At 41.6% G+C, this 24,968-nt stretch overlaps 1 protein-coding gene across 1 annotated transcript; it reads right to left on the reverse strand.

Annotated features, from left to right (window-relative positions):
* Positions 1-1,127: 1,127 nt before the first annotated feature.
* On the reverse strand, positions 1,128-23,990 carry Olfm4 (olfactomedin 4). Its single transcript, XM_052190482.1, has 5 exons — positions 23,799-23,990; positions 17,725-17,877; positions 12,334-12,546; positions 9,988-10,147; positions 1,128-3,134 (listed from the first exon to the last, which is right to left on the reverse strand). Exons 1-5 carry the CDS (start codon positions 23,976-23,978, stop codon positions 2,323-2,325), a joined length of 1,518 nt encoding a protein of 505 aa, XP_052046442.1. The 5' UTR covers positions 23,979-23,990; the 3' UTR covers positions 1,128-2,322.
* Between the last annotated feature and the right edge of the window lie 978 nt (positions 23,991-24,968).

Here is a 24,968-nt window from a genome sequence, read left to right on the forward strand (position 1 = left end):
CACAAGGACATCTAGAATACAAAAATTCTAAGGTTGTGCTTATACATACAAATATGTGTTTCAAACAGCCAATAGTTGATAAATCTTGGGCTAAAATTTCTTTGTATAACTGCAGTGCATAAACCCATGAGTCCAAACATCTCCATCATTCAACCTTCCCAGTGGGGAGATTTTTCTGCAGGCAGCCACTACAAGCTGACACCCCATGGCCATGGAGGGTCTGAAGGGAATTTTCAGGCAAACACTTCTGTAGCAGTTGGAGTGAGAAGCTGATTGTTAGGGTTATCTTGGCTTTCTGCCTCCTTTCCAGAATTTTCTGAGGTCATTCTGTGTTCTTAATAGAAACACTCATCTGGAAAATTGCCTTAAGCCAGATTAAATATAATGTTACTGTTTTATAACCTGTATTTCATATAGCATGTGTGTCTTTATCTTTGTATTCTGTTGCAATTTGAAGGGCATACCTGTCTCTAGGCTGAGCCCTGAACAGATAAGGGGATGGAATTTTGCTTAAAATACCAAACAATATAGTTTCCTGTTGTCTAAAATGGCTTGGCGGGTATTTTAAATGAGAATAAATACAGTGGCCTATTTTCTCAATTCCTCTGCCTGAGTTCTATGTTCCCATTTACATCTTCCTTGGTGAAGGTGTTTCTCTTTTTAATTCAGCCTCTCAGTCCCTTTGTTTTCTATCCAACACATGTTATTTGAGAAGGATCCAGACTTTTTCAGACCCATTATTGATAGCTCAGTTGTGAAAGGAACATAAGCCACACAAATATGGACTTGCACTGAAAATAATCAGGTCAGTCATGCAAATTAATAAGCCCATGAGGTCATACCCCCAAAGATAAAAAGGCAGACTCAGATGATAAAAGCTGCCAGAAAGGATGGGTTTCAAAGGGAAATAAACACTAAAATCCCATCCAACTTCAGGCTTTTCTAAAAGTTATTGATATTTCCTGCTAGCATGTGCAGTCCTGATCTCAAATGTTTAGGAGGCAGGCATTGGTCACACCCCATAGCAGGATACGGTCACTCTATTAAGGCAGAGTCTCTGTTTCTCTCTGTTTTTATTAAAATTAAAAATGGTAAATAAAATGAAATTCTTTGGTTCAGTTCACTCTTTAATAGTTCATTTTAAAAAATAGAAAGACAGAATTAGGATTTGAACATCAATGGAAAATAGCCAAGACTACAGGATAGAGTCATCCAAAGCCAGGAGAGCATCCTCGCAGCACATGCTCTCAAGAGGTGCCCCGATTAAACTGATACTACAAGGTTCTTTCCTATATTGTTTCTATAAATACACTTTTACAAATAAAAATTTTCACTTTCTTGCAAATTCCAGGCTTAAAGAGAGAAATTATATGAAACAACTGGTACAACTTACTCCATGATCTTTATTATATAGCTGGAAATGCTACTAGTGACATTACTGACAACTGGTTTGCTTTTTTTTCAGTCTTGCAATTACATAAATCAAAATTGCATGATAAGACAAGAGAAAATTAATTGATTTTATATCTGTCCCATAAAAAGACTAGTTAATATCTAAGAACAACACATAAGCAGTAGAGAAAGGTGATTGGTTATTAAGTCTGCTTCTAATCTTATGGCTGCTTTGGGACCTGAATTATGAGGTAAAGGGTTCTACTGAGTTATGTGGGGGAAGAATGAGAGAAAAAAGGCAGGTATATCATCTGAAGACTGCTCTGGTACTGATTTTCACTGTACAGCTTAATGTACAATAAGCCAATTCTCCAGAAAGCTCTAAACATCTAACAGATAACATTTAAGATGGCAAATTTACCTATCTGGCATACACAAAGCAGGTTCCAGGAGCCAGCAGGAAAACAAAGCTAAATATTTGATCTCATGTTCACTTTCTGATGTGGATCTACCTAATTAAGCCCCAGCATCCTTTCCACAATGGACAATTCAATGGTTTTATGTGGTGGGTAATTGGTCACCATGCAAATTTTCCAAGAGAAAGAATTCCCAGAATTCATACTAAGTACTCCTTAAATTCTTTAACTTCTAGACTTCACCTTACTAGAAACTTCATTAGACTCATAGTACCCCAACCTCTGACAACTTTACCTGGAAAGACCTTATCTCAGTTGTTAAATCTATCCAAAGAGGATGATGGTTCTCAAGAGAAATCAAATTGAGACAAATAGCCTAGATCTCTATTGTGATAGAACTATCTCTACTAGCATCATGCCTAAAGAAACACACTCCTAGACTTCCCTGCAGCTGTCTAAATATGTAGAGATGACAATTTTCAACAAAGATTTCATTCCTCCTTTATCCTAACACTTATACAGGTTGCCTGGGCTGTTGTAAGAAAACAAGATCATAGTTCAGAAGATAACCATCATTGTAGACATAAAGTTTTTGGTCAAAGGGATGATAATTAATGCTCTGAATTCTTTCCTGCATCTTTCTCATTGTGATGGCTAGATTGCCTTCCCTCTCTGTGTTTGTGTCATAATAGTAAAAGATCTCTTCTGTTTTGGTGTTTAAAGTTCGAGTAGCATAAAGAACTCCACATACCATGAAGGCATTAGAAACAGATGGCTTGTACTGCTTGGTAACCCAAGTACTCATCACCTGAAGAGTGGTATCATTGAGTTTACTAATCACTATGTTACCAGTACTGGCCTCAGTTGCATAAATTACCCACAGTGCTTGCTCATCCACAGCAAGGTCAATGTCTTGCCAATTCACATTAGCATATGAAAAGCGATTATTGTAGGCAGCCAGAGGGAGGGGCTGATTCACTTCGACTGCATTAGTAGTTAGGTTAATTTTGGCAATGTTCCTCCCATTGTACCAGTTCACATACAGGTTGTTGTTGAATGCCACTGTACCACCCCCTTGGCCATAGCGAATCTGGCTGTTTTGGGAATATGAATAGATTAACAAATTATCCAGTGAGTCATAAAGTCTGTAATACTGTAGAACCCTTGCATCTGTATTCAAAGGTGCCACCCAGTACAAGGTTCTCTCTGGATGCTGAGGAGAGTAATCTCGTCCCCAGGCACCATATTTATAATTAAACCCTAGCCAGTTGAGCTGAATCACAGAAGGAGCGCTGATGTTCACCACACCACCATGACTACAGCTTCCTATAAAAGAAAAGAAAAGACATTCTTAGAGAAAATGGGTGGTTAAACAGTTTAATATCCTAAGAACCAAAATCAGCCCTCAAAATTTTTTCCATCATTGTTCAATCACCATGCTTTCCATCTCAGTGTGAGCGCACTGCCAGAGCTAGAGACCTGTGCAAGCAGCATGCAAACCACCTCACGGTGCTGAACAAAATGGATGTACTAGGACTCCATAAAGCCACACTTTAAAGTTTGAGATCCCAGAAATAAAAGGGGAAAGTTGATATTGTGTACATTTTCTTCTTCCAGATAGCATTTTCAAGTATCTTAATTTTCTGTAGCAAAATTGAGAAGTACTATCATTCTAGGAACACATTCTTTCCTCATAAAGTCCTACTTACCAGAGTCAACCCTAGGAAAAACTATGATTAATGAAAGATAGTCCTAGAGTGAGTTTTCCTGCCTTTCCTAGGCCCCAAGTATATATTCTCAGTAGTTAGCAGTATAGCTCTAAGCACATCTTAGGAGGAGGAGGAGGAGGAGGAGGAGGAGGAGAGAGAGGAGAGAGGAGAGAGGAGAGAGGAGGAGGAAGTAGCTTTAAATACAGTATCTGATAGGTCCAGACAGATAGTCCTACAAGAATGGGATTTCAGCCTTGAGAAGCTACAAAGTCATTTAGCAGTAGACTTGCCTAGTCTGTGACCAGCACACACCCCATTACATAAGTCGTTTGTTGACCATCTTTCCTCAGAGCTTTGAGATGAGCCCTGGTCTTCATAACCCATGTGCTACTTCCCCATAGAATGGCAGGCAAGAGTTTCATCCTTCCCATTCTGACACAGCCATTGTCAACATGTGTATAATCACATGGTACCAGATGCACTGATCCATTGAATCTTTATTCCATGTAACCCTTGGATAAATTACCCCAGCTGGCCAACTGGCCCTTTGATTGTATACCCTCCAAAATGCCTGCCAACCAAAAGGGTTTATGAGTTATATAGAAAGAAAGAAAGAAAGAAAGAAAGAAAGAAAGAAAGAAAGAAAGAAAGAAAGAAAGAAAGAAAGAAAGAAAGAAAGAAAGAAAAGAAAAGAAAAGAAAAGAAAAGAAAAGAAAAGAAAAGAAAAGAAAAATTCTCCAGCATTTTATAACATCTATCCAAAGAACTGGACACATATTCTAGTATTATAACAAATATTGAACTTTAAAAAATAGTAGGATACTTTATTGAATAACAAAGAAAAATCTAACTTTAAATGCATTTCGAGGTCATTTTTCCTTGTTTGCTACTCAGATTATGGAGAAGGAAGGAAAAGAGGAAAAAAAGGAGGAAATAAGGAAGGAAGAAAGGAAGGGAGGGAGGAGGGGGAAGGAAGGAAGGAAGGAAGGAAGGAAGGAAGGAAGGAAGGAAGGAAGGAAGGAAGGAAGGAAGGAAGGAAGGGGAGGGAAAGAGCAGAACATGAACACTATATCTGGTTTTAAGTGCCCAAGAGGAACCAAAGAGCCATGGAGGGCACAGACATGAACTGGATCCAAAAGCAAAGCTCCCCTGACCTGCCTGAGACTAGCACTGGGAAGTAAGGGGAGCCAAGTGACTGCCTGGGTCCGAGAGGGGAAAACCCACTCCTCCTCCTTGCTAAATGCTCTGCTCTCTCCCCTCCTTCCTCAAGGACTGCTGGGAGGTGAAACCATTACTAGAAATCCTGCTTTTATTTTTCCAATCTGCTGGGACTTTTCAGTCCCGGAATTAAATACGTGCTCCTTAAATGCCCTCATAAATCCACAGTTGGAGGGAAAGCCAGCCAACCATACAACAGGTAGAGAAATAAAACCACACTGTACCCAACCTCAAATAATTTTGCATATCATTAAGCAGAACACAGTCACAGGTTTACTTTAATAATGCATGCACCATTTCATAAATAAAAAAAAAAGCAACGTGTGTTCAGCCAAGAGACTGCTCTCTGCTAAAGAAATAATAAATAAAATTATAAATTATTATTTCTTCCCCTAAAAGTGATCCCTCAGATGAATGCTTGTTTGCCTTTGTTTATGAAACAACGCATGAATTATTAAAATAAAGTTAGCAGTGTGTTCAGTTTAATGATAACAAAAACTGTTCCCGTTTCCATATGCTAAAGCTAGGTTTTCTGGTTAAAATACCTAGCAGAGCGCTTATTTATGCAACTACATTTCACTGCGAGGGAATGAAAGTCACTTCTCTTCTTTCAGGTTGGAAGACTTAAGGGTTGTTTGCTTCATTGAACCTGACTTTCCTGGAAAGAAAATATCCCAAACCAACAGTAACACAATATTTCAGAAAAGTTAATGATGCGTATAACTTATCCTCATATTATTAGGAGCTTAAAGACAGACCATTCTGTCTCTGATGTAAAATCTTTAGATATGAAGGAACCAAAATCCACTATTAATTCTGCCAAAATTACAGCAATGATTTCATCGTTAAAACAATAATTCTACTTCAAATATAGTGCTAATAGTGTTCCTACTGATAATAAAAAAGGCCTATCATTTCTAATGTTGACCAGAAATTTAAACCGTGCCAGTTACAAAGATTAAACTTAAATGATACTTCAATTTTTTTCCTCATCTCCCAATCATTCCTAAATACACATCTAATCCATTCCGTTACTTTACTTCTGTCTTTTACCCCCTGGGATATTTTTTTGTGCTTTGGATCTTGTCGAAAGGAAGTAGAAATAGGAACTGAAGGGGATAAAGTGTTATTGTCAGAACTGCAGTTGTGGCTTCAGCAGTGAAAGTCAGGGGACAAACTGTGGTGAACACAAACCAATAAGGAAACTATTCAAGGTGATGGCCATCTTGGTGCCAACTCTCAGCAGAGTGCCCCCTCCTTGACCCTTTTTATCTGGATCGTCCACTCAAGCCTATATCCTAAGCCTGTATCCTAGACTCATCTTTATTTCACAGCCTTTTCTACCCCTGCCTTCATGTGAAGATCCTAGATATAGTCCACTCCCTTTATTACCCATTTCTCATGCCAACTTCATCAGGACCCATTGGCAACAATCAATTGCCCAGACCATATCCAAGAACTATCAAGGGTCAGTGAATCATTTTGCATGTGCTGGGGGAAAAGAGCAAAGCACCAAACTTTTAGCATCCAGGGGATCCTTCCAACTGCTCTAGGAGCAAGAAAACAAAGCTAAGAGCTAATCGTGTGGATTCCTTGTTGAAACTACGTCTGTTCCTAAAACCACAATGACACCCCTTTGGTTAGAGCAGCTATGGACATGAACAAGCCTGGCCCAGAGAAGGTGTTAGCAGACAGGCTCCAGTCTAAATCCTGACTTCACTCTTCAGTAACTGTATATCATGGAGCAAGTTGCTTAAAGGTCTCAGACTCAGTTTCCTTAAGTCAAATAAGCAATGCCCACCCTACAGAACTGTTAGGAAGAACAGCAGTAAGGCTTGTAAATGTAACTCAATCAATGATAACCACCTTCATTATAACCATATCATGACATTAGATTCTGGTTTACATGGCTACTTCCTAGATAGTGGCTTCTAGGTGTTTCTTCACCCCTTATGGCAGTCCTAGCAAATGTAAAAGGACCTACTACACAAAGGAATAAAGGAATAAGAGACTAATCAAATCATTAAACCCAACCTCTCTTTTATAAAATACTAGACCTCCATGTTGCTGCACATCTGATGTGTTTACAGAACGTGGAGCAAGGAATTCTCTATGCAAAGGTATCCCCTTCGTTGTGCAATCCATTAGCTCCTACTCTGGTATGCTCATGGTCCTGAGCCTTGAAACTAGGCAAACATTTTAACGAATAGAGTAGATTTTCAAAGCCAAGCATGGTATGCCTACAGAGAATGCTTATTATGGGGCTGTCAGTACAGATGCTCACCTGATCAACTAAGCTGTCTATCTACTAAGAGAGAGAAAATATGATTAGCTCATAAAAATCAGGAGATTAAGCCAGGTGTACTAGCTCACACGTTTAAGCCCAATACTTGGAAGCCTTAGGATATAGGCCAACCTAGTCTCCAGAGTGAAGTCCTGTCTCCAAAAATTCCAAAACAGCCAAAGAATTAGACGAGCAAAATAGTTATAATTGTAAGGAAATTGATACTAAGTTGATTCTGAATCACTGGATGAACATCTGACAGACCCCAGCATCTCTAAGCTTAGGAATTTAGCCTGGCCCCCTTCTAGTGTCTTCTATGTCCCACCCAGTCACCCACCATTTACTTAAGTATTTTCTATATACCTACAAAGCCCAAGGTCCTCAGATAACAAAGTGACCCCTGAGAATTCCCACCATGTTTTTTTTTTCAATATGGTGCTGTCATTTAGAATCAGAGGGAAAAAAATAGACTGGAGTCAGTTGTTTGGGAGAGGGGTTCATAATAAGACAGGAAAAGATGTTTTAGCATCAACACACACATATACACACATACATATATATGTATGTGTATATATACACATATGTACACATACATATATATGTATGTATACATATATATACACACATATGTACGCATACACATATGCATACATATATACACACCACATACACACACTGCATACATATACATTTTATTACAACTGACATATCAAGCTGATCTCTAGGACAGCACACTACAGCTGCAAGGGAGCCCAGAGAGTGCAGAGCTATTTTAGAGCTGAGACTCTTTATTGCATACAGTCTTTTTTGTTATTGTTGTTGTTGTTGTTGTTCTATGCAACTCTGCAGAAAAAAAAAAAGCAGACAGGCCAGATTTTAAAGTCCCATAATAGTGAGGAACTTTAATTAAAGTCTCCACAGGCTCACAACTTTGTGGTGCCTGGGGACTTTCCAATTCTGCATTATCAACCAATCCAAACACGAAGAGAGCAAGTGAAAGAAATTGATTTAAAAACATGACAAAAAGTCAGCTTAATATAAACATCATAAATATATAATATGAACAAAGCTGGAGAAGGGCCAAGCGGCTTGGCAGGGGTCCAGGTGCAGCCAAGGTTATGCAAAAGTGAGTGGACATCTGGGTTCAGTTTACTTAAACAACACAGCTGGGCTGAAATAGTTCACAGAAGTTTAAGTGTAAAGGCCCAAGGGAAGGTTCTGGAAATGTTTCTAAGGAAACTAACTCAAAAGACCCATTTGCTTTCTTCCCTAAATACTAAGCAATGGATTTTCCTCCCTCAATGCCACCCCTGCGTGACTGACACCTGACTAGGGACGGAAGACCTGTTACAGCATGAACTCTTTCCCTGAGTGCAGGTGTGTGTTCAAGAAGAGCTGCATCCCTCAGACTAAAGCCCCTCCACTGAGATATCAGAAAACTGAGTTAGAGGGCGGGCGCCAATTACTCCTTCCTGCTTTAAAATGCCCTCAGTTCCAGAAACCAGTGCCAGGAAAATCTATTGCAAGAGAGATATTTGCCGAGGCCTGCCTGCTTGTCTTTATCAGAGGTCATGACACTGCTTTGACGCCTGCCTTAAAGAGTGTCATGGTCCGACAGAGCTAGCTCCAACTTCTGACATGTTTATAACACTGATTCCAGACCAATTGAGCTTTAGTTTGTCTCTGAAGACAGAACATGGTCCTCACCTAAACGCCCTCTGTAAGTCAGATTAGAACAGACCTCTAACCACTGCACAAGACCGAAAGGCTTATAGCTATAGTTCTAGATGATTGAAGCCTTAAGAAAATGAGTTATATTAGCAAGATCCAAAAATATACAGTCCAAAGGAAAAGGCTTATGACAATTGGAATTCATAAACACAGCAAAGGTGTCACGATTTGATAACAAGCAATAATTTCCATTCGGGCTGAAATGCTCAAGACCCTGAGAGAAGTTCCTTTGGTGGAGTCTCTCAAAGGGATGGGGCTGAAGGGTGTGAGTGATAGCTACTTCAGTGTACCAGGATTTAGTCCTTTCTCTGTTCACAGCCAGGTTTTCACTTCAATTATCATGATTACTAATAATATCCATTGCCGGTGTGAGGATGCTGATTACAGAGCCCCGAGCTTCCGAAGCACTGTCTCATTAATCCCCATAGCAACCCTATAAGGTGAGCACAATTATTCTCCTATTTCACAAGTAAGATAAAGGATCTTTTCTCTGCAGCCACATAGCTGGTAAAGTCAAGGATTCCAAAGCTATTCTCTCTGAGCCGCCACTTTACTATTTCCATTCTCTGATGAATTTAAGTACCTGCCTGCTCCACCCCCACCCTCCCTCCCACACACATATTGTTCCGGAGTTAACCTGGGGAATCTGGAGGAGAATGAGATGCCATCCTGTCCTGCTTGATGGATAGCAAGCCTTGCCCACAGCACGTGAGACCACAATCCCGTTAATGTTGATTCTCAGTGACTTCCAGGACTCAGAATGCAGCAGGTACCCAGCATGCACATCAGAGATATGTGAAATGCAGATGAGTGTGTGAAAGAGAGGGCATAAAAAGAGAAGAAGAGCAGAAAAACAAAGGCACACACCCAGCCTATGCCTAAGTGAGCCAATCAGCCCTTACCATCTATCAAAAAGGCAATGCCACATAAAGATTCTAGATGTTCTACCATCCCCAGTCCCAAAGCTCTTATCTCTTTAGCCACAGCCTTTCTGCTAGGCCAGTGCAAAAGGAACTTGTTTTGGGCTTTGTTTACAAAAACTCACTGTGTTCTTCCTCTGTGAAACCCAGAATATTGATAATAGAACTGGCTGAAAGCGAGAGAATTTAAAATGTAGAAGAATAAACTCAGAACTGCAAAAATGCCCTGCTACCTCCATGACTACAATACCCACCCCCCTCAAATCAAGGCTCATTATGGGGTATCAAATGATAAGACAGATGCCGAACAGGCTTACCAGGAGCAGGAGGAGGGGGCGTGGCAGGCACAAGGTCACTTTTCGAGGCCTCACAATCTTTCAGCTTGATCTTCAGAGCTGAGATCTGCCGGCGAATGCTAAGGACGTTGTTTTGGTCTAGAGTCTCCAGCTTCTCTACCAGGAGAGTCATATTCCTTATCTAAGGAAATAAAAATTCAGAGTGACTTTACATTATTGTGCAATTTCTTTCATAAACATTCTGGGGCTGAATTTGTCATTTAGTGAAACATTGCTGCAGAATACACCAGAGATTCTTCTGAATGGTTTCATTTGGAAGAATACATTTTATGGTTTAGACTGAACGCCTGTCACATCTCAGGCAATGTGTGTGACAAGAAGAAAATGGCAAAGATTTTAACAGCTTTAATAATAGAGCACAGACTCACTCCAGGCATTCACAAATGCCCATTAAAGTTCATTTCTAATAACCTTCCCCTATAAACTCGTGTTTACTCATGTTGTATTATAATTAAGTTTCTAATGAATGGTGAGAGCTAGGAAAAATGTAAATTCTAAAACATGTAACTAGAATTCTCAATTATAGGCCATGTCATAGCTGTGCTGGTAAATGCTGGTTGATGTAAATTACCCAACCATAACATTAATATGATAATCTTATCCATAGATCTTTAAGGACTTTGCTAAAACATATTCACAAGAAATATTTTTTGGCTTTATTCCTAAATGCTTTATTTTTCAGTGTGCTCATTGAGAATTTTACACAATATATTTTATCCTATTCTTTCCCTTCCCCCCACTCCTCCCAGATCCCGCCCCCCCCCCTCCACATTCGTTCAACTTCATGCCCTTTCTCCTAAAGAACAAAAACAAAGGGGGAAAGGCAATTCAAAAGATGGAGTCCAGTTTGTGTTGCCAATCTACTCCTGAGCACAGGGTTACTCAGGAGTACAGTTGATATACCCAGCATCATTCAATCAAAGAAAACTAAGTTAGTAGCTATCATTTACGAAAAGCTTCTGAGCTAGGGGTGGGGCTTTGTGTCCATTCTCCCTCCTCATGCTCAGATTTGCATCTTCCTTGAGCTCGTACATGCGACATGCACGCCTTCAGCCTCTCTGAGCTTGTTGTGTATCTGCTCTGTTTTACCTGGAGAAGGCTATTTTCTTAAAATAGTCCACCACCTCTGGCTCCTGTCATCTTTGTACCCCCTCTCCCTGCATAGGTCCCTGAGCACTGAGATTGGTGTGATAACCCACATCCCATTCAGAACTGAATACTCCAGAGTCTTTCAATGTCTGCACATTGTGCAACTGTCAGTCTCTGTGTTAATTACCATCTATTTCAAGAAGAAGCTTCTCTGCTGAGTGTTGGGTGATACACTGATCTATGGGGATAGCAATATGCCATCAAGAGCTGTTTTATTGCTATGTTGGACAAATCACCATCCCACATTTCAAGCTGTACCACAGAGCCGTAGTAATAAAAAAAAAAAGCAGTATGGCACTGGCATTAAAAACAGACACATGGATCAATGTAATAGAATTGAGGGTGAGATATAACTCCACACACCAACAGACACCTGACTTTCGACAAAAAGGCAGAAAATGCACACTGAAGAAAAGACAGCACCTTCCACAAATTGCACTAGTCAGACTGGATTGCTGCATCTGGAAGGCTAGAAATTGATTGATATCTATTACTTTGTACAAAATAATTCCAAACAGATCTACATAAGGCCTCATGTGCAGGAAATTTCAGTATGTGGAGAATAATTCTAAGAGAAATAGATGGTCATTCAAAAAGGGAAGATACACACAATCAGGTAAGCAATACTTCTAGTCTCATGAGGATAAATCCAGGACAGAGAAGATGCCTGAATTCACATGGCCAAAGACAAGATTTATGGTACCACTTTCTGGAACCAGAAAGGTCATTTAGTTCTGGGGCAGAATTCTTGGTGTCCAACATCTGCTTCTCAGTCAATATGTTCCCAATACACTTAACTTATTATGTAAGTATAGGCATTCATCAAAAACAGAACATGGATGGACCTTATGGTCCTGAAACAGTAACAGAGTCAGGGTTAAGGAAAGAGATATCCCATCCAGGTCATAGCACTTGCTAAATTACTGAATGAAATGCTTTTGCTTTATTTTGGTTTGGTTTGTTTGTTTGTTTGTTTTGAGACAGAGTTTCTTTGTATAACCCTGACTGTCCTGGAACTCTCTTTGTAAGCTAGGCTAACCTCGAAGGCACAGATATCTGCCTTCCTCTGCCCCACAAGGGCTGGGATTGAAGGCATGTGCCACAACTTTCAGCCCCAAGATGCATTCTTGATATACTGAAAGACCAGTCATTCCTTACCTCCACTTCCAGCATGTCAATAATGTCTGTGCTTCCAACGAAATTCTCCTTGAGCCGTGTGACCAGGCTATGCATCTCCCTCACTTCCAGCTTGATCAGCTCAAAGTCCAGCTCCGTGTAAGAGATGCTGTCCTTCTCCATGACCTCTACTCGGACAGTCAGGTTCAAGAGCTTCTTCTCATACACACTCATCAGCTGGACATACTCCTTCACCTAGAGGAGAAACACAAAGCTCATGTCAACTCACAGAGTGATACCAAGTAGACTTCCTCTCCTGTGAAAGATGTGAAGATTATTTGATCCTTGTCAATCACTGTGGAGGAATGCACTTTTTTATCCAAATGCAAACTAAAAATATCATGTTAGAGGCTTTTGGTCTCACTTACATATCCTGAAAATAATCTGTATGTATATCTTAATCTCCATTTTAAAGCCCGAGGCTGTTAGCTCACTAGACTGAACCAGTTGGGATCATCTCTCTTCCAAGCTCATTTGCCCAAAATCAGTTTCTCGGCCTTGGTGCTATTGACATTTCAAGGAAGTCTCTTTCTTGTGTGGTGCTATACAGCACATTGTAGGATGTTCAGCTGCTCCCAGTTATGACAATCAAAAAATGTCTCAAGATGTTATTAAAGGTACTCTGGGGACAATCACTACCTCTACCAGCCTTCAGTTTAGAGCCGTTGCTGTTTCTAAGTCTCAGTATTTTCGAGAAGAGAAGAAATGCACTGAGAAGAATCATTTCCTTGTGAATCATATGCCAAGGATGTTGAGTCCCTCTGCCTTTTACAAAGAAGCATGACAACCCAACTTTCCCTACAGTTCATGCACGCAGGCACAACTGCAGAATGCACATTTCATTAAGTGAGCTCACATTTATTCCAAGAACTGATTATTGCAATCAGACCTTTAAATTACACATTTGTTGCATACATTTGAATGTCTGATCATTAAGTTAAGGTTCCAAAAATTCCCTTGGTGGTTGAGTGTATAATTGGAATCTCCAAAAGGATATTTCAATAAATAGTCAGGGACACTGTTTTGTATGTGATCTCTAAAAGAAATGTCATGGCTTTTTCAAAGACCTGCTCATTAAAAAAGTTGCTGTTTTTCAGTTTCTTTTTTAAAATGTGAGCATAAGTAATACTTCTCCCCAAACTGCACTAATGTCAAGTGTCTGAATGAATTCAGACAGATGTTGACCTGTGGTCTCTCTAATGACAAAGGCAGCCCTAACTCCTGTCATTGTAACCCTTCCACTTAACCCCACAATGAAAATTAGAATAGACTCATGGGCCATGAACCTTCAGAGCCAGAGCCTCAGGAAAAGAGGTGTCTAATGAACATTGGAATTGCAGCCCTTGGCACAACTACTGTATCTCCTCAGGCAAGCGATGTCCACTGCCATCAGATGTCCCATTACTCAGAGGCTATTAGGAGTATTCTTGTGTATACAGGTATTTTTTTAAAGTGTGAGAGGTGCATATAACGAACAAACTCTCCTCCTGCCCCACCCCCAAAGTAAAAACAGACATAAGGCATTCAGGTTTCAACTTCTTTAAAAAAAAAATGGTCACAAAACCTTGCCTGTGGTGAAAACATAATAATGTACCAATCCATTGCAGAAATGGAGGTTTGAGAAATGAGTGTGCTTGGTGGCATTTGGCCTTGCCAGCTCTTGGAACAAATGAAGCCGCCTCAGCGTTCCTGGGACACTTCGGTGGCACATTACAGCTCCTGTTCTGAGCAAATGAACAATGCAGCAGTCATCTCTACTAAATAAAATGCAGTCCATCACCGGCTCCACCCCGCCCCCCACTCTCACAGGAAACCAAGGCATTGTGGCCTAGAGTTTGTGACCTCTGAGAATTTGTGCTGGGCCTTCCTTAAATTCAGAGGTAAAACAAAAGGTCTCTCTTAATGTGCCAGGAAATGTTGAAGGGTAATCCTTTCTGCTGACATTTGGAGGAAAGCTGGGTGGTGTTCAGGAAAAACTGGAATTATCCACAGCTATGTTGGGCTATTTTGAGATGGCTGATGTTATTTTTTACAACTAATGTGTTCTTGTCATAAATAAGGAGGTAATATGGCTGGCTATCTGGCTCAATAATTAGTCTGGTTCATAGTTCTATTGGCTCCTCAAAACCCATGGTGATAACTATAGCCAGATTACTTGAAATAAGTAAATGAACTTTGAAACATACTGTTATTTTCAACATATTCTTAAAAGCAAATGTAATTAGGTTAATTGACCTTGAAAATATCATCAAAATGTGTAGTATTTTGGTACAAGAACTGCCTGAGCTCAAATCTAACTTTAGTACCCAGTGGGAAAATCACTTAAATTCTCTAAGTTTTACTGTACTTTCAAAACCAAGGATAATGACATCAAGCTTGCAAGATTATTAGAGACCAGAGATTATGTACACTAAGGGCCTCACTAATGAGTGCTCTATGGATTCTAGAAATGAATAGAGAAATGGCAATTTCAGTGTTTTTTCAATCTGACCTTTTAATTTACTTTTATTCCAATGCACAAAGCATTGCTCAATCAATGTTGTTTGTTTATAGGTTGTTCAAATATCTCCCAGGCTGCCTCAGCCTTCTCATGCGTGAGCATCTATTAGCAAATGTGTCATATTAAATGACTTACCCCCAAAGACTTGGAGCCTTGAGAGAAAGAAAACAAAATAAACAAACAAACAAAACCTGAGGTGCCTTTTATGTCATCTTCCTCCTAGGTATGACCACACAGGACGTGTCATAAGTAACAGAAGGCTAAAAGGCTCTCGGCATTTTCTGCAGAGGCAGCTCCTGACTTCCCTGCGTACTGACAGATAATGAATTAATGGAAGGCAGTCTCAAGACTTTCACCTGCTCAAAATGGGCATTCCCCCAGGTCCCTAGATAAATGGTGATTTTTAAGACAGCCTGGAGACAGCTATAATAACTCACCCAGAAATCCAGAAGCCCTCAGCTAAAGAGATAACTCGGGATTTGAAGGCATAACTGACCTAGTACATATCTTGGATCTTCTCAGAAGAGTAATAACAACCTAGACAGGAGGAAAAGATCTGGCTTGATTCTGAAAGCTTAAATCCCTAACCTGAATATAGAAGCCAGAAGAGGAATGACCTCCAGGTCCCTTTTCCCAAGTGAATGTTGGCCCTTCCCTCATTAAAGTGGGAGGGAGGAGACCTGCCTATCTCCATTAAAGGCTTGCTTGAGAAAGAAGGAATGGTAGAAGCACTTGGACAACTGCAAATGACGGTTACTACTGTTATAACTGGTGCCATCTACCATAGCAAATCAGCCCTGCAAACCTCAGCTGATGGCAAACTCTTCTGTTAGGCTTCCATTTCATTTGGAGGGTCGGGATGGACAGACAAGCTACTGACACCTTCAGAACTGAAAAATGGCTCACCTATGCTGTCCCCTCTTCTCCTCCAATCATTAGCAAAGCAGGTGCCACCTGCACATGCCCACTCAAGGCTTTGGAATTAAATGCCCCACATTCCCAAACCTCGAAGGCCACATACTCTCCCTGGAGCAGCTTGAGGTTTCAAACTGCCCTTAACTCCTGCCAGCAAAGATGACATGCAAATCAGGGGCTTCCACTATTTCAAAGCAAATGACTCCAACTGCAAAAGATCTTTACCTAGGATTTTCCTCTACTTGTTATGTTTTTATGCATAACTTCTTATCTCCACTTGATTATGCTGGAATAAGGCTATGAATATTAATGGCTGGAATTTATAATTTAGTGCTGTGCCTTTTCTGCTGATTAATTCAAGGACATTTTATTTCTTGGGAAGCTAGGTTCCTGGAGTAGTCAAACACATTTTCCTGGACACTCATTTTAACTTAGAATATTTACCTACCAATTCAGGATGAAAGCAGGGTCTTAGGCTCACCATAATTTTTTGTCTTAAAGGATAACTACATCGGATGTTGAGGTGGTGGCTACACTTAAATTGCTCGGGAAAACTTATTTGGCTGCAGTAAAGCCAGAACTCCTTGTAAATTAATGGGGTTGTATTAAATAATGCATAATGTGATTATATTCTAGCCTGGACTTCACCTGGGCATAAAATAGGAGCCTTTCCAGTTGATTTGTAGCGTGGCAAAAAGCTGGAATGGGGTCGAAACTGGAATGGCAAGTCACATTGCTCCAGCCAGCTAAGAGAAAAAGCAAACCCTTTAGAATAAATTCCTCTGCCTACACAGAGGAGAAACCAGAAGATTCTAACCAGGATTTCCCCCAAGGCCAAGAGACCTATTAATCTCCACTCAAATTCATAAAGAAGCCTTCAATTTTGGTTTCATGGGAGACATGTGGAATGAAATGTTCCTGTTGTGACAATCAAAAATAACTCCCAAGAAAGAGGGGGAAGAAGAAAGAGGGATTTACAAAGATTTAAATGTACATATCATTCAAGGAGGAAAGAAAGTCAAAGAGGTAAGGAAGAAAAGCAGGAAGGTAAATGGAGAATGAGGAGAAGATTTGAAAGAGAAAGGAAAGGAGGAGGAAAACCCAGAGGAGGAAGATTAAGAGGGAAAGGAGGAGGGGGAGGAAGGGGAGGAGGAGGGGAAGAGGAGGGGAAGGAGGAAAGGGAGGAAGAGGGAGAGGGAGAGGAGGAGGGGATGAGGAGGGGGAAGAAGGGGAAGAGGAGGGGGAGGAGAAGGACAAGGAGGAAAGGGAGGAGGAGGGAGAGGAGGAGAGGAGGAGGGGAAGGAGGGGAAGACAGGGAGGAGGAGGATGAAGGAGAGGAGGAGGGGGAGGAGGGGGAGGAGGAGGGGAAGAGGGGAATGAGGGACAGGAGGAAGGGAGGAGGCAGAGGAGGGAGAGAGGGGGAAGAGGGGGAGGAGGGAAGGAGGGACAGGAGGAAGGAAGGAGGTGGAGAAGGGGGAGGAAGAGGGGAGGAGGGGGAGGAGGGACAGCAGGTGGGGAGGAGGAGGGAAAAGGACTGTCTAAAGGTAAGAGAATACCAACAAGAATGTAAAAATAAAAATAATCAAAAAGGGAAAGTAAGAAAGCTTAGGAAGAATGAACAAGAGGAAGAATTAAGACAAAGTGAATAAGAAACCACTGGGAACAAGAATGGAATAGGAATTGAAGAAAAATATGACTAGATCCAAAGAGGACAGAGAAGAGGAAAGAGAAAACAAATTAAAACTAGAAAAGTGGACAAAGGCCAAAGAGAAGAAACCGCCAAACAATCAGAGTTGAAGGCTCGACCAGAGGGTTTCCCATTTTTCTCCACTGTGTGAAGAACAGTAATTTTTTTTCATGCAGTAAATTTTTCTACTTGCTCCCACTCTTTCTGAGTTCTAGTAAGAACTCGGAGATTTACTATAAACCAATACATTGTTTGAAAGGAAACTGCTTACCTTAGAAAACTCTCTCTCAAATTTCTGAGAAAGGATGTGAGCTTTGAACTCTAAGTGCTCCACTCTGTCAGCGGGAAAGGTGGTGTCCGGCAGGGAAACAGAACACTGGCAGGTCCCATGGCTGTCCACAGACCCAGTGAAATTGGAAAGTGACTGTAAGCAATAAAAGGTCAACATCAGTAATGAGCTGGGAAACAAACCTTTTAGGCAACAGGAAGGATAGAAAGTTGCTTGTCAAAAGAGCGATTGGAGGCAAACTAGTAGAATCCAACATATTCATGAACAACATCCCAAGGATAAGCCAAACCTCATCTCTACCTGTTGGTTCAACCACTATGTCAGTGGCTTGTACCGTATGCTTGAGGAGTCTTAAAGAAACCACTGCTATCTCTGTGCAAAGAAAGGGAAATAAAGAGGGGACACAAGAGACATTTAAGGGACTACTAAATTTACACATCTGTTCTGTTGTTTGCAGGATGTGACATCTCTAGTCCATTTCCTCCTCTGTGAAATTGAGACCCCTGATTGATGGGTCATCCTCTGGAGTAAATAAGTAGTATGAGCTGAGTCTCTGCACACACACACACACACACACACACACACACTTTTGCTCCAGTCTCAGTGCAGTATCTCTCAATTATAATAAAGAAACCATGAAGGTTTGTGGGCCATGGTAAAGATATCCAGTGAGAATTCAACTCCTCTCTTCAGCTGGGAAATTATAAAATTCACATCTTTTTCTCCAAATGGAAACAAGTCATCTATTTTCTCAAAAACTGAACAGTGTATGAGTTTGTAGCTCACTCGAAAATTTCTCAAATAGAACTTCTCTAGCATACCACTTGCAAAAAACAAGTCATTTTAAAATATTTGAAGTTTCTTTAAGATATTCAGGCTCACACTTCGATGCCACTGCATATTTTAAAATGACAGGTCTGAAAGATTCTGTTTTTCTTTTGTCCCCTTTGAACTACCCCAAGGGGATCCTAGCACAATTAACATTTTTCATTACTAGTATTGCCTTGCAGAGTGAGCCTTGTCAGCCAACTGGCTGTGCCTTTTAATGATCTCATCGAGGGCCAGCCCAAAGCTTACCTATGGAGCGAGCATCAGCCTGAAGGGACTCTTTATGGAACTAAGGAGGAGAGAGCAGCTTTCAGCCTGGAGAGATTCTAGCCATGCCTCAAAGTTCACATCAGCTGATGGTAGCTGAGTGTATCTGCTCCACACACAAGCCAGCTACCTCTACTGATCTTCATGAGGAAACTTGTTCTAGGTATTAAATCGTCCTGTAGTTGAGTTAGCCCATCAGTGACTGCTGGGTCAAAAGGCTCTTGCAAAGGGTGGTGGTTGTGCTGGATTTTAAATGAGCTGAAGTTTCTCTAAAATGATAAAAAATGAAGGTGCATGTGTGTGTGTGTGTGTCTGTGTGTGTGTGTGTGTGTGTGTGTGTGTGTGTGTCTGTGTCTGTATGTGTGCCCAAGTATGTGAGTGTGTGTGTGTTATATCTCCATGTATGTATGTATGTATGCATGCATGTATATATGTATGTATGCATGCATGCATGTATGTATGCATGTATGTATATATGTATGTATGTATGTATGTATGTATGCATGTATGTATATATGCATGCATGTGGAAGCCAGAGGACAACCCTGTGCATTTAGTAGGCAACATTTCTTCTTTTTGCTTGAGATAGTTTCCCATTGGCCTGGGGCTTACTGGCCAGTGAGCCTCAGGAATCCTTCTCACTCTGCCTCCCGAGCACTGTGACAACAACCCCACCCTACCTTACCTGGCTTCTAAATTTGGGGTTCTGGGGACCAAGCTCAAGTCCTTGTGTTTGTAATGACTTTACCTTTTACTGTATTACCGTACCAGCCCTTGACATTGTCAAATCAGATCTCTCCATCAGAGGGATCAAGGAGTAAGGCCCAGGAGCTAGCATGTGCTGCACATGGTGCAAGGGGTTAGAGTGGGAAGGGGGGTCTTTGCAGAAAATGAATAAGGACTGGGGAATGCACACCAGGAGTCTGTCAGAGAGGTTGGATTCTCTTAGACTCAGATCTATCACTCCATCTAAAGCTAGAAAGACTCTAGCATAGGTATCCAAGTCTTTTACAAGCTTTTGAAGAGATGCCTTATTATAATAACTATCTAGCAAAGAAAAGATCTTGCATTGCATTGACAAGAGGAGGTTAATTAGCTTCACAGGACAGGGTGGACCACTCCTGGAGTTCTCAGAGAAGCTCTGTCAGCTCCGGAAACAGGACATCATCAAGCAGTCTCTAGACAATCAACTAGGAACTACTAGCTAGCAACTTTCAGTCCTGAAGTTCACCTGAAAGACACGCAAATAATTACGAGCCTTGCTGACAGCCATTCCACTGGCTTCTATTGAACATCTCTGTCCCACTGCTGTGGACTCCTGCTTATCATCAGCCCAGCGTGCTCGGCTGACATCAAAACGGTCCATAAGTTTGATCAGTGTCTCCCATTAGAGATATTTCTGCTCCTGGAATTCAAAGACAATGAAGCTAATGGTGATGAGTCTCTCTGCAGTGAATGCTTAAACTACATGAGTGAAATGTGGGAAAGGGACACAATGACAAGTGCTTGTCCTCTTGGCCTTTGAAAGGATGCATGATCCCTTTGTGGAGGGCAAGTCGAACCCTGTGTGCCCCACCAGAGTGACTGTACTACTAAGTTCGCACTGTAAATATATTCAGTTAACAGTTACCAAGGTCTATAATACCCCATGCTCTGGAATTAAAAGCTAATTAAGACCAATTCTAGTTCAATCAGGCTCACTTTCATTCTGGATGCCCTAGGGACTTTTCCAACAGCTTCATACCCTGATGACAAAGGCACACAGACCATTGTGGTTCCAACTCTGCCAGTGACTGTGAGGAGTCTTCCCGACATCTGTGAGAGGAAGCGGCCACTTCTTTGGAGGCGTGGGCAGCGTTGGGAGCCCTCCAGCAGACGGTGTGACTCACATTTGTGATTTAAGGTCGCAGTTGGCTCTAATTAGCAGCCAAGTCTAAGTGCCCACAAAGATTCACGACATAAAATAATGGTACTCTGCGATTCAGAAGTACAGAAAATGATACGTTTGGAACTTGCTCAATGACAGTTATAAAAGGGTTTTCCACTACTTTCCAACAAGCTCATCAAGCTGACAGGCAGCCCTAGAAAATTAGGTTTATAGTGGAATTGACACCTGGTCCACTCTAAAAGGGAGGTTGGAGTCTGACTCACTCACCTCAGGCAGATAAGCAAACAAGGAAGGAAATTGAAGCCCCTAAGTACAATTTAAGTACTAGTTCTTACCTACTTTTAAATATTTGCCTTCTTGCTAGACAGTGGGCACTTTGAATTCCTCTGATCTGGCATTTTATTTTTCTATTATTTCAGCTGCTGAGGTTACATTGAAATGCTGGATTTTGATTGGTAGTGAACCTTTATGACAAATTATTATCGTTAACCGCATCTTAGAAAAAAAATAAAAGAGCCCATTCTGATTGTCCCCAGAAATTGTTTAGTACTCTAAGATAAGAGTTTTGTTTACTGAGACGCCAGGATGATTGTGGTTCTCTAAATTTGATCCCCTTTGAAAGGCAATTTTCATCTGTGCCCTGGAAACACAGAAAGCCGCATGCAGTGCGATGGTTTTCACAACAGCTTCCTTTGAAATGAGTTAAAACCGGAATGAAACAACTAGAGTGTATGAAGAGACTGATCTGGGAGGTATAACTTCCCAGATGATTCTAAGACCCCTAACCATAGCAAGCCTCAGATTTACTCTAAAATGGGAGCATTACTCTTCCCTAACTCTTGGGAGTTAAGTAAGATGTATTATGTATTAATCTAGTCTTGGTATTCATTGGGCACGCACTGGGTATTGCTGATGGCCTTGCCCTCTGGGTCCCATCCAAACCATCTGTTGATCACATTTTCATTGTCCCAGATTTTAATGAAACTAATGTAAATACTCACAGAAAAGTCCCTCTGTCCTCTTTTCCTCTTTACCCTTCCACTCAGACAAGCTCATGAAAGTGGCTGGCTAGAGGATCTCTGAATGAAATGCCTAGTAGTTCTGAAGGAGGCACTTTGAGGAGTTAGGAGTCCTCAAGCACAAGTCACCCTCAGCAAGGCCAACCTGGAAAGTTTTGCAGAGTAGGACTCCTGCAGAAAGCCTGACCAATACAGATGCAGATGCACGCAGCCAACCATTGGGGACCCCAATGGAGGAGTTAGGGGAAGGACTAAAAGAGCTGAAGGGGTTTACAACCTCATAGGAAGAACAACAGTATCAACCAACCAGACACCCTAGAGCTCCCAGGGACTAAACCACCAACCAAAGAGTAAACATGGAGCAACCCATGACTCCAGCAGCATACGTAGCAGAGGATGGCCTTGTCAGCCATCAGTGGGAGGGGATGCCCTTGGACCTGTGAAGGCTCGATGCCCCAGCACAGCGGAATGCCAGGGCCGGGAGGCAGGAGTGGGTGGGCAGGGATGTACCCTCATAGAAGCAGGGGGAGAGAGATGTAATAGGGGCCGTGTGGAAGGGAAACTTGGAAGGAGATAACATTTGATATGTAAATAAATAAAATAACCAGTTAAAAACAATTGTGTGTGTGTGTGTGTGTGTGTGTGTGTGTGTGTGTGTGTGTACACATAAATATATAAAAGAAAGGCCCAGAGGTAAAGTGGGCACCTGTTTCCTGTTCTCACATCCTGGAGCTCCTTCATGCCTCTCTTTAATTTTTTTTTAAAGGAAAGCCAAAGAGTTCTCACCCCCAAAAAATTAGGCAAACCAAGCAAGCATTCTACATCAGGAGTCTCAATAGGCGGATCCTTGTGAAACATGGACCCTTTGTTCTTTCATTTTACTGCTACAGGTGTTTGGCGCTGGAAATAGTCCCATCGATTTCATATTTTAAAAAAATGAAAAAAGTTAGCATTTTCTTGGGAAATGTCCACATACAATAGCATTTTCCTAAGATTAGTAATTCCTCTTCTTATTAGTGATGGATGGATGGATGGATGGATGGATGGATGGATGGATGAATGGATGTATATGTTTGAGTGTGTATATGCATGCGTGTGTGTGTGTGTGTGTGTGTGTGTGTGTGTGTGTGTGTGTGTGGAGAGAGAGAGAGAGATAGTATATGTCTTTCTCTACTATTTGTCACTTAATTTTTCTCGAGATAAAGTCTATCACTGAGCCAGGCAGTGGTGGTATACACCTTTAATCCCAGAACTTGGGAGGAAGAGGCACACAAGATTTCTGAGTTCAAGGTTAGCCTGGTCTAGAGAGTGAGTTCCAGGAAAGACAGGGCTACACAGAGAAACATTGTGTTGAAAAACAAACAAGCAAACAAACAAACAAACAAAAAGATTTATCACTGAATATAGGTGGGTGCTAGAAACAGAGACACTGGTCCTCGTGCTAGTGTGGAAGGTGCTTTACTGACCATCCCATGTTCTCAGGCCCATTACCCATCTTCCTTATAAACTAGGTACAGAGGAACTGGCAAGGCTCCAGATGCTACCTGGAGAGTCTCACTCCCTCAGAGTGTGTTGTTTATGCCCCAAAGCAGATTTGCCTCTGAGCAGCAAATCAGTTGGATAAACTTTGCTAGAAAGGCAATTCTTAGTATCCCTTTCCTGAATCTCTCATCCCAGACAACGTATTAGCATCAGTTGGACATGTTTTAAATGTCTGAGTTGTAAACACAAGTGTAAGGTAAAACCAAAGATTCTGGACTTTAGGATTCTCCTCACCACTGATCCTATAGGTCAGGCTAGGTGGAGAACCTCTTTAGAACATGCCTTTCCCCAAATACATTAACTAGAAAACTGGGCTGTTGTCTCTCCTGCTAACAATTTAATTACTTCACCCAGGTTTTAATTCATTTCCCGGGCATCTCCAGTGAACAGAAAGAGTCATAAATCCTTTAAAGTGTTCAGGTCTAGTCAACCATGAAATTGTATTCAGGTCCCCAAAAAAGTGAGCAGAAGGAAATTGAACAGAGCTCACCCAGACTCAGCAACTCCCTCACCTGAGACACAGTACCACCTTCTGTCCAAGATGTGCCTCCCGGAGGCAACCAGGCAGCTGTAGACTGGGTTGATGTTGGAGTTGTGGCCGGTGCCAGGGTATGTGCAGAGGTCAGACTTGTCTCAGAGGCAGAACCAAGGCAGAACAGAAGGGCCAGGAGGAAGAGACGGCTATAACTCATCTTGCTTTCTTAGCTAAGATGCTGGCTTCTTCCCAGAGCCCCAGGGCTTCTTATAGCTCCAAGTGGGGATTTCCCCATGGCCAGTGCGTGAAGAAAGAGGAAGTAGCCATGGGAACATGTGACCCACCCTAAAAGGGTCGGGACATCTGCAAACTGAGTCCTGTTCACACCTTGCACCAAGCCCCACTCTGAGGCCTACCCTTAGATACAGATTTCCACCTCCACCCCTCCACCCCACCCCCCAACAAATATTAACTCACATAAATTTCTTCAAGCCAATATCTTGTTTCTAACTTGATACTTCCTTGAAGGAGACAGAATCAAAATAGCTTTTGTGGATGAGAAAAAGTTTGGAGGCTCCTAGAAAAAAAAAAGCAACTTTTGTCCTTCTGTCTAGAAATGACTTTTCAGTGTTTGCTCCCATTTTGTGAAATTCTGTTTTCCACAGAGAGAGTGGTATGGGCTCACTTTAGAGACTACGACTCTCTTCTAAGATGTCTGAAGACTTCCTCTTCAGAACCTGTTGCCCAGGTCAGCTCTGGCCTGCCCCTTGCCTTATGTCCTTCTGTACCTAAGTTCTTTCAACAACCTCACCAAGACTTTGTTCTCTAGAAGTCCACACAGGGCTCTGCACTTTGTGCTTCTAAAGGAAAAGAAGTAGCCCAACAGCAAGGGACGCAGGTGACCTGGTGAGCATTCCTCTAGGTCAGGGTACTGCTCCCAGCCCAACCAAAGAAGCCCAACAGAAAGGTTTCTCTGACCTTGTTGTCACCCACTCTGTGTGGGCTAACCAGATATTTAGGACTCACAGATCACTCTTCACACTAGTGAAAGTTGCTAGAATGCTTTTGCGTTACCCAGCTGACCTAGCCCTAAACTTCAGGCTTCCTTTGCCTCTCGCCAACACTGTGCATACCTTGGTGACCTCAGCTTTTTTTCTTTGCAGAGGCAGAAATGTATTGATCTTAATGTTAAAAACTAGCTCTATCA

Source organism: Apodemus sylvaticus, chromosome 8, assembly GCF_947179515.1.
Source record: "Apodemus sylvaticus chromosome 8, mApoSyl1.1, whole genome shotgun sequence".
NCBI classification, from domain to species: Eukaryota; Metazoa; Chordata; class Mammalia; order Rodentia; family Muridae; genus Apodemus; species Apodemus sylvaticus.

Bases quoted from the DNA above. Each gene is read 5' to 3' on its own strand.
- Olfm4 (XM_052190482.1), bottom strand. From the start codon at position 23,978: ATGAGTTATAGCCGTCTCTTCCTCCTGGCCCTTCTGTTCTGCCTTGGT. The intron at 17,878-23,798 runs GTGAGGGAGTTG...TATTGCTTACAG, and splicing joins AAGGTGGTACTGTGTCTCAG to TCACTTTCCAATTTCACTGG. The intron at 3,135-9,987 runs GTAAGCCTGTTC...TTTCTTTTATAG, and splicing joins GCCCCCTCCTCCTGCTCCTG to GAAGCTGTAGTCATGGTGGT.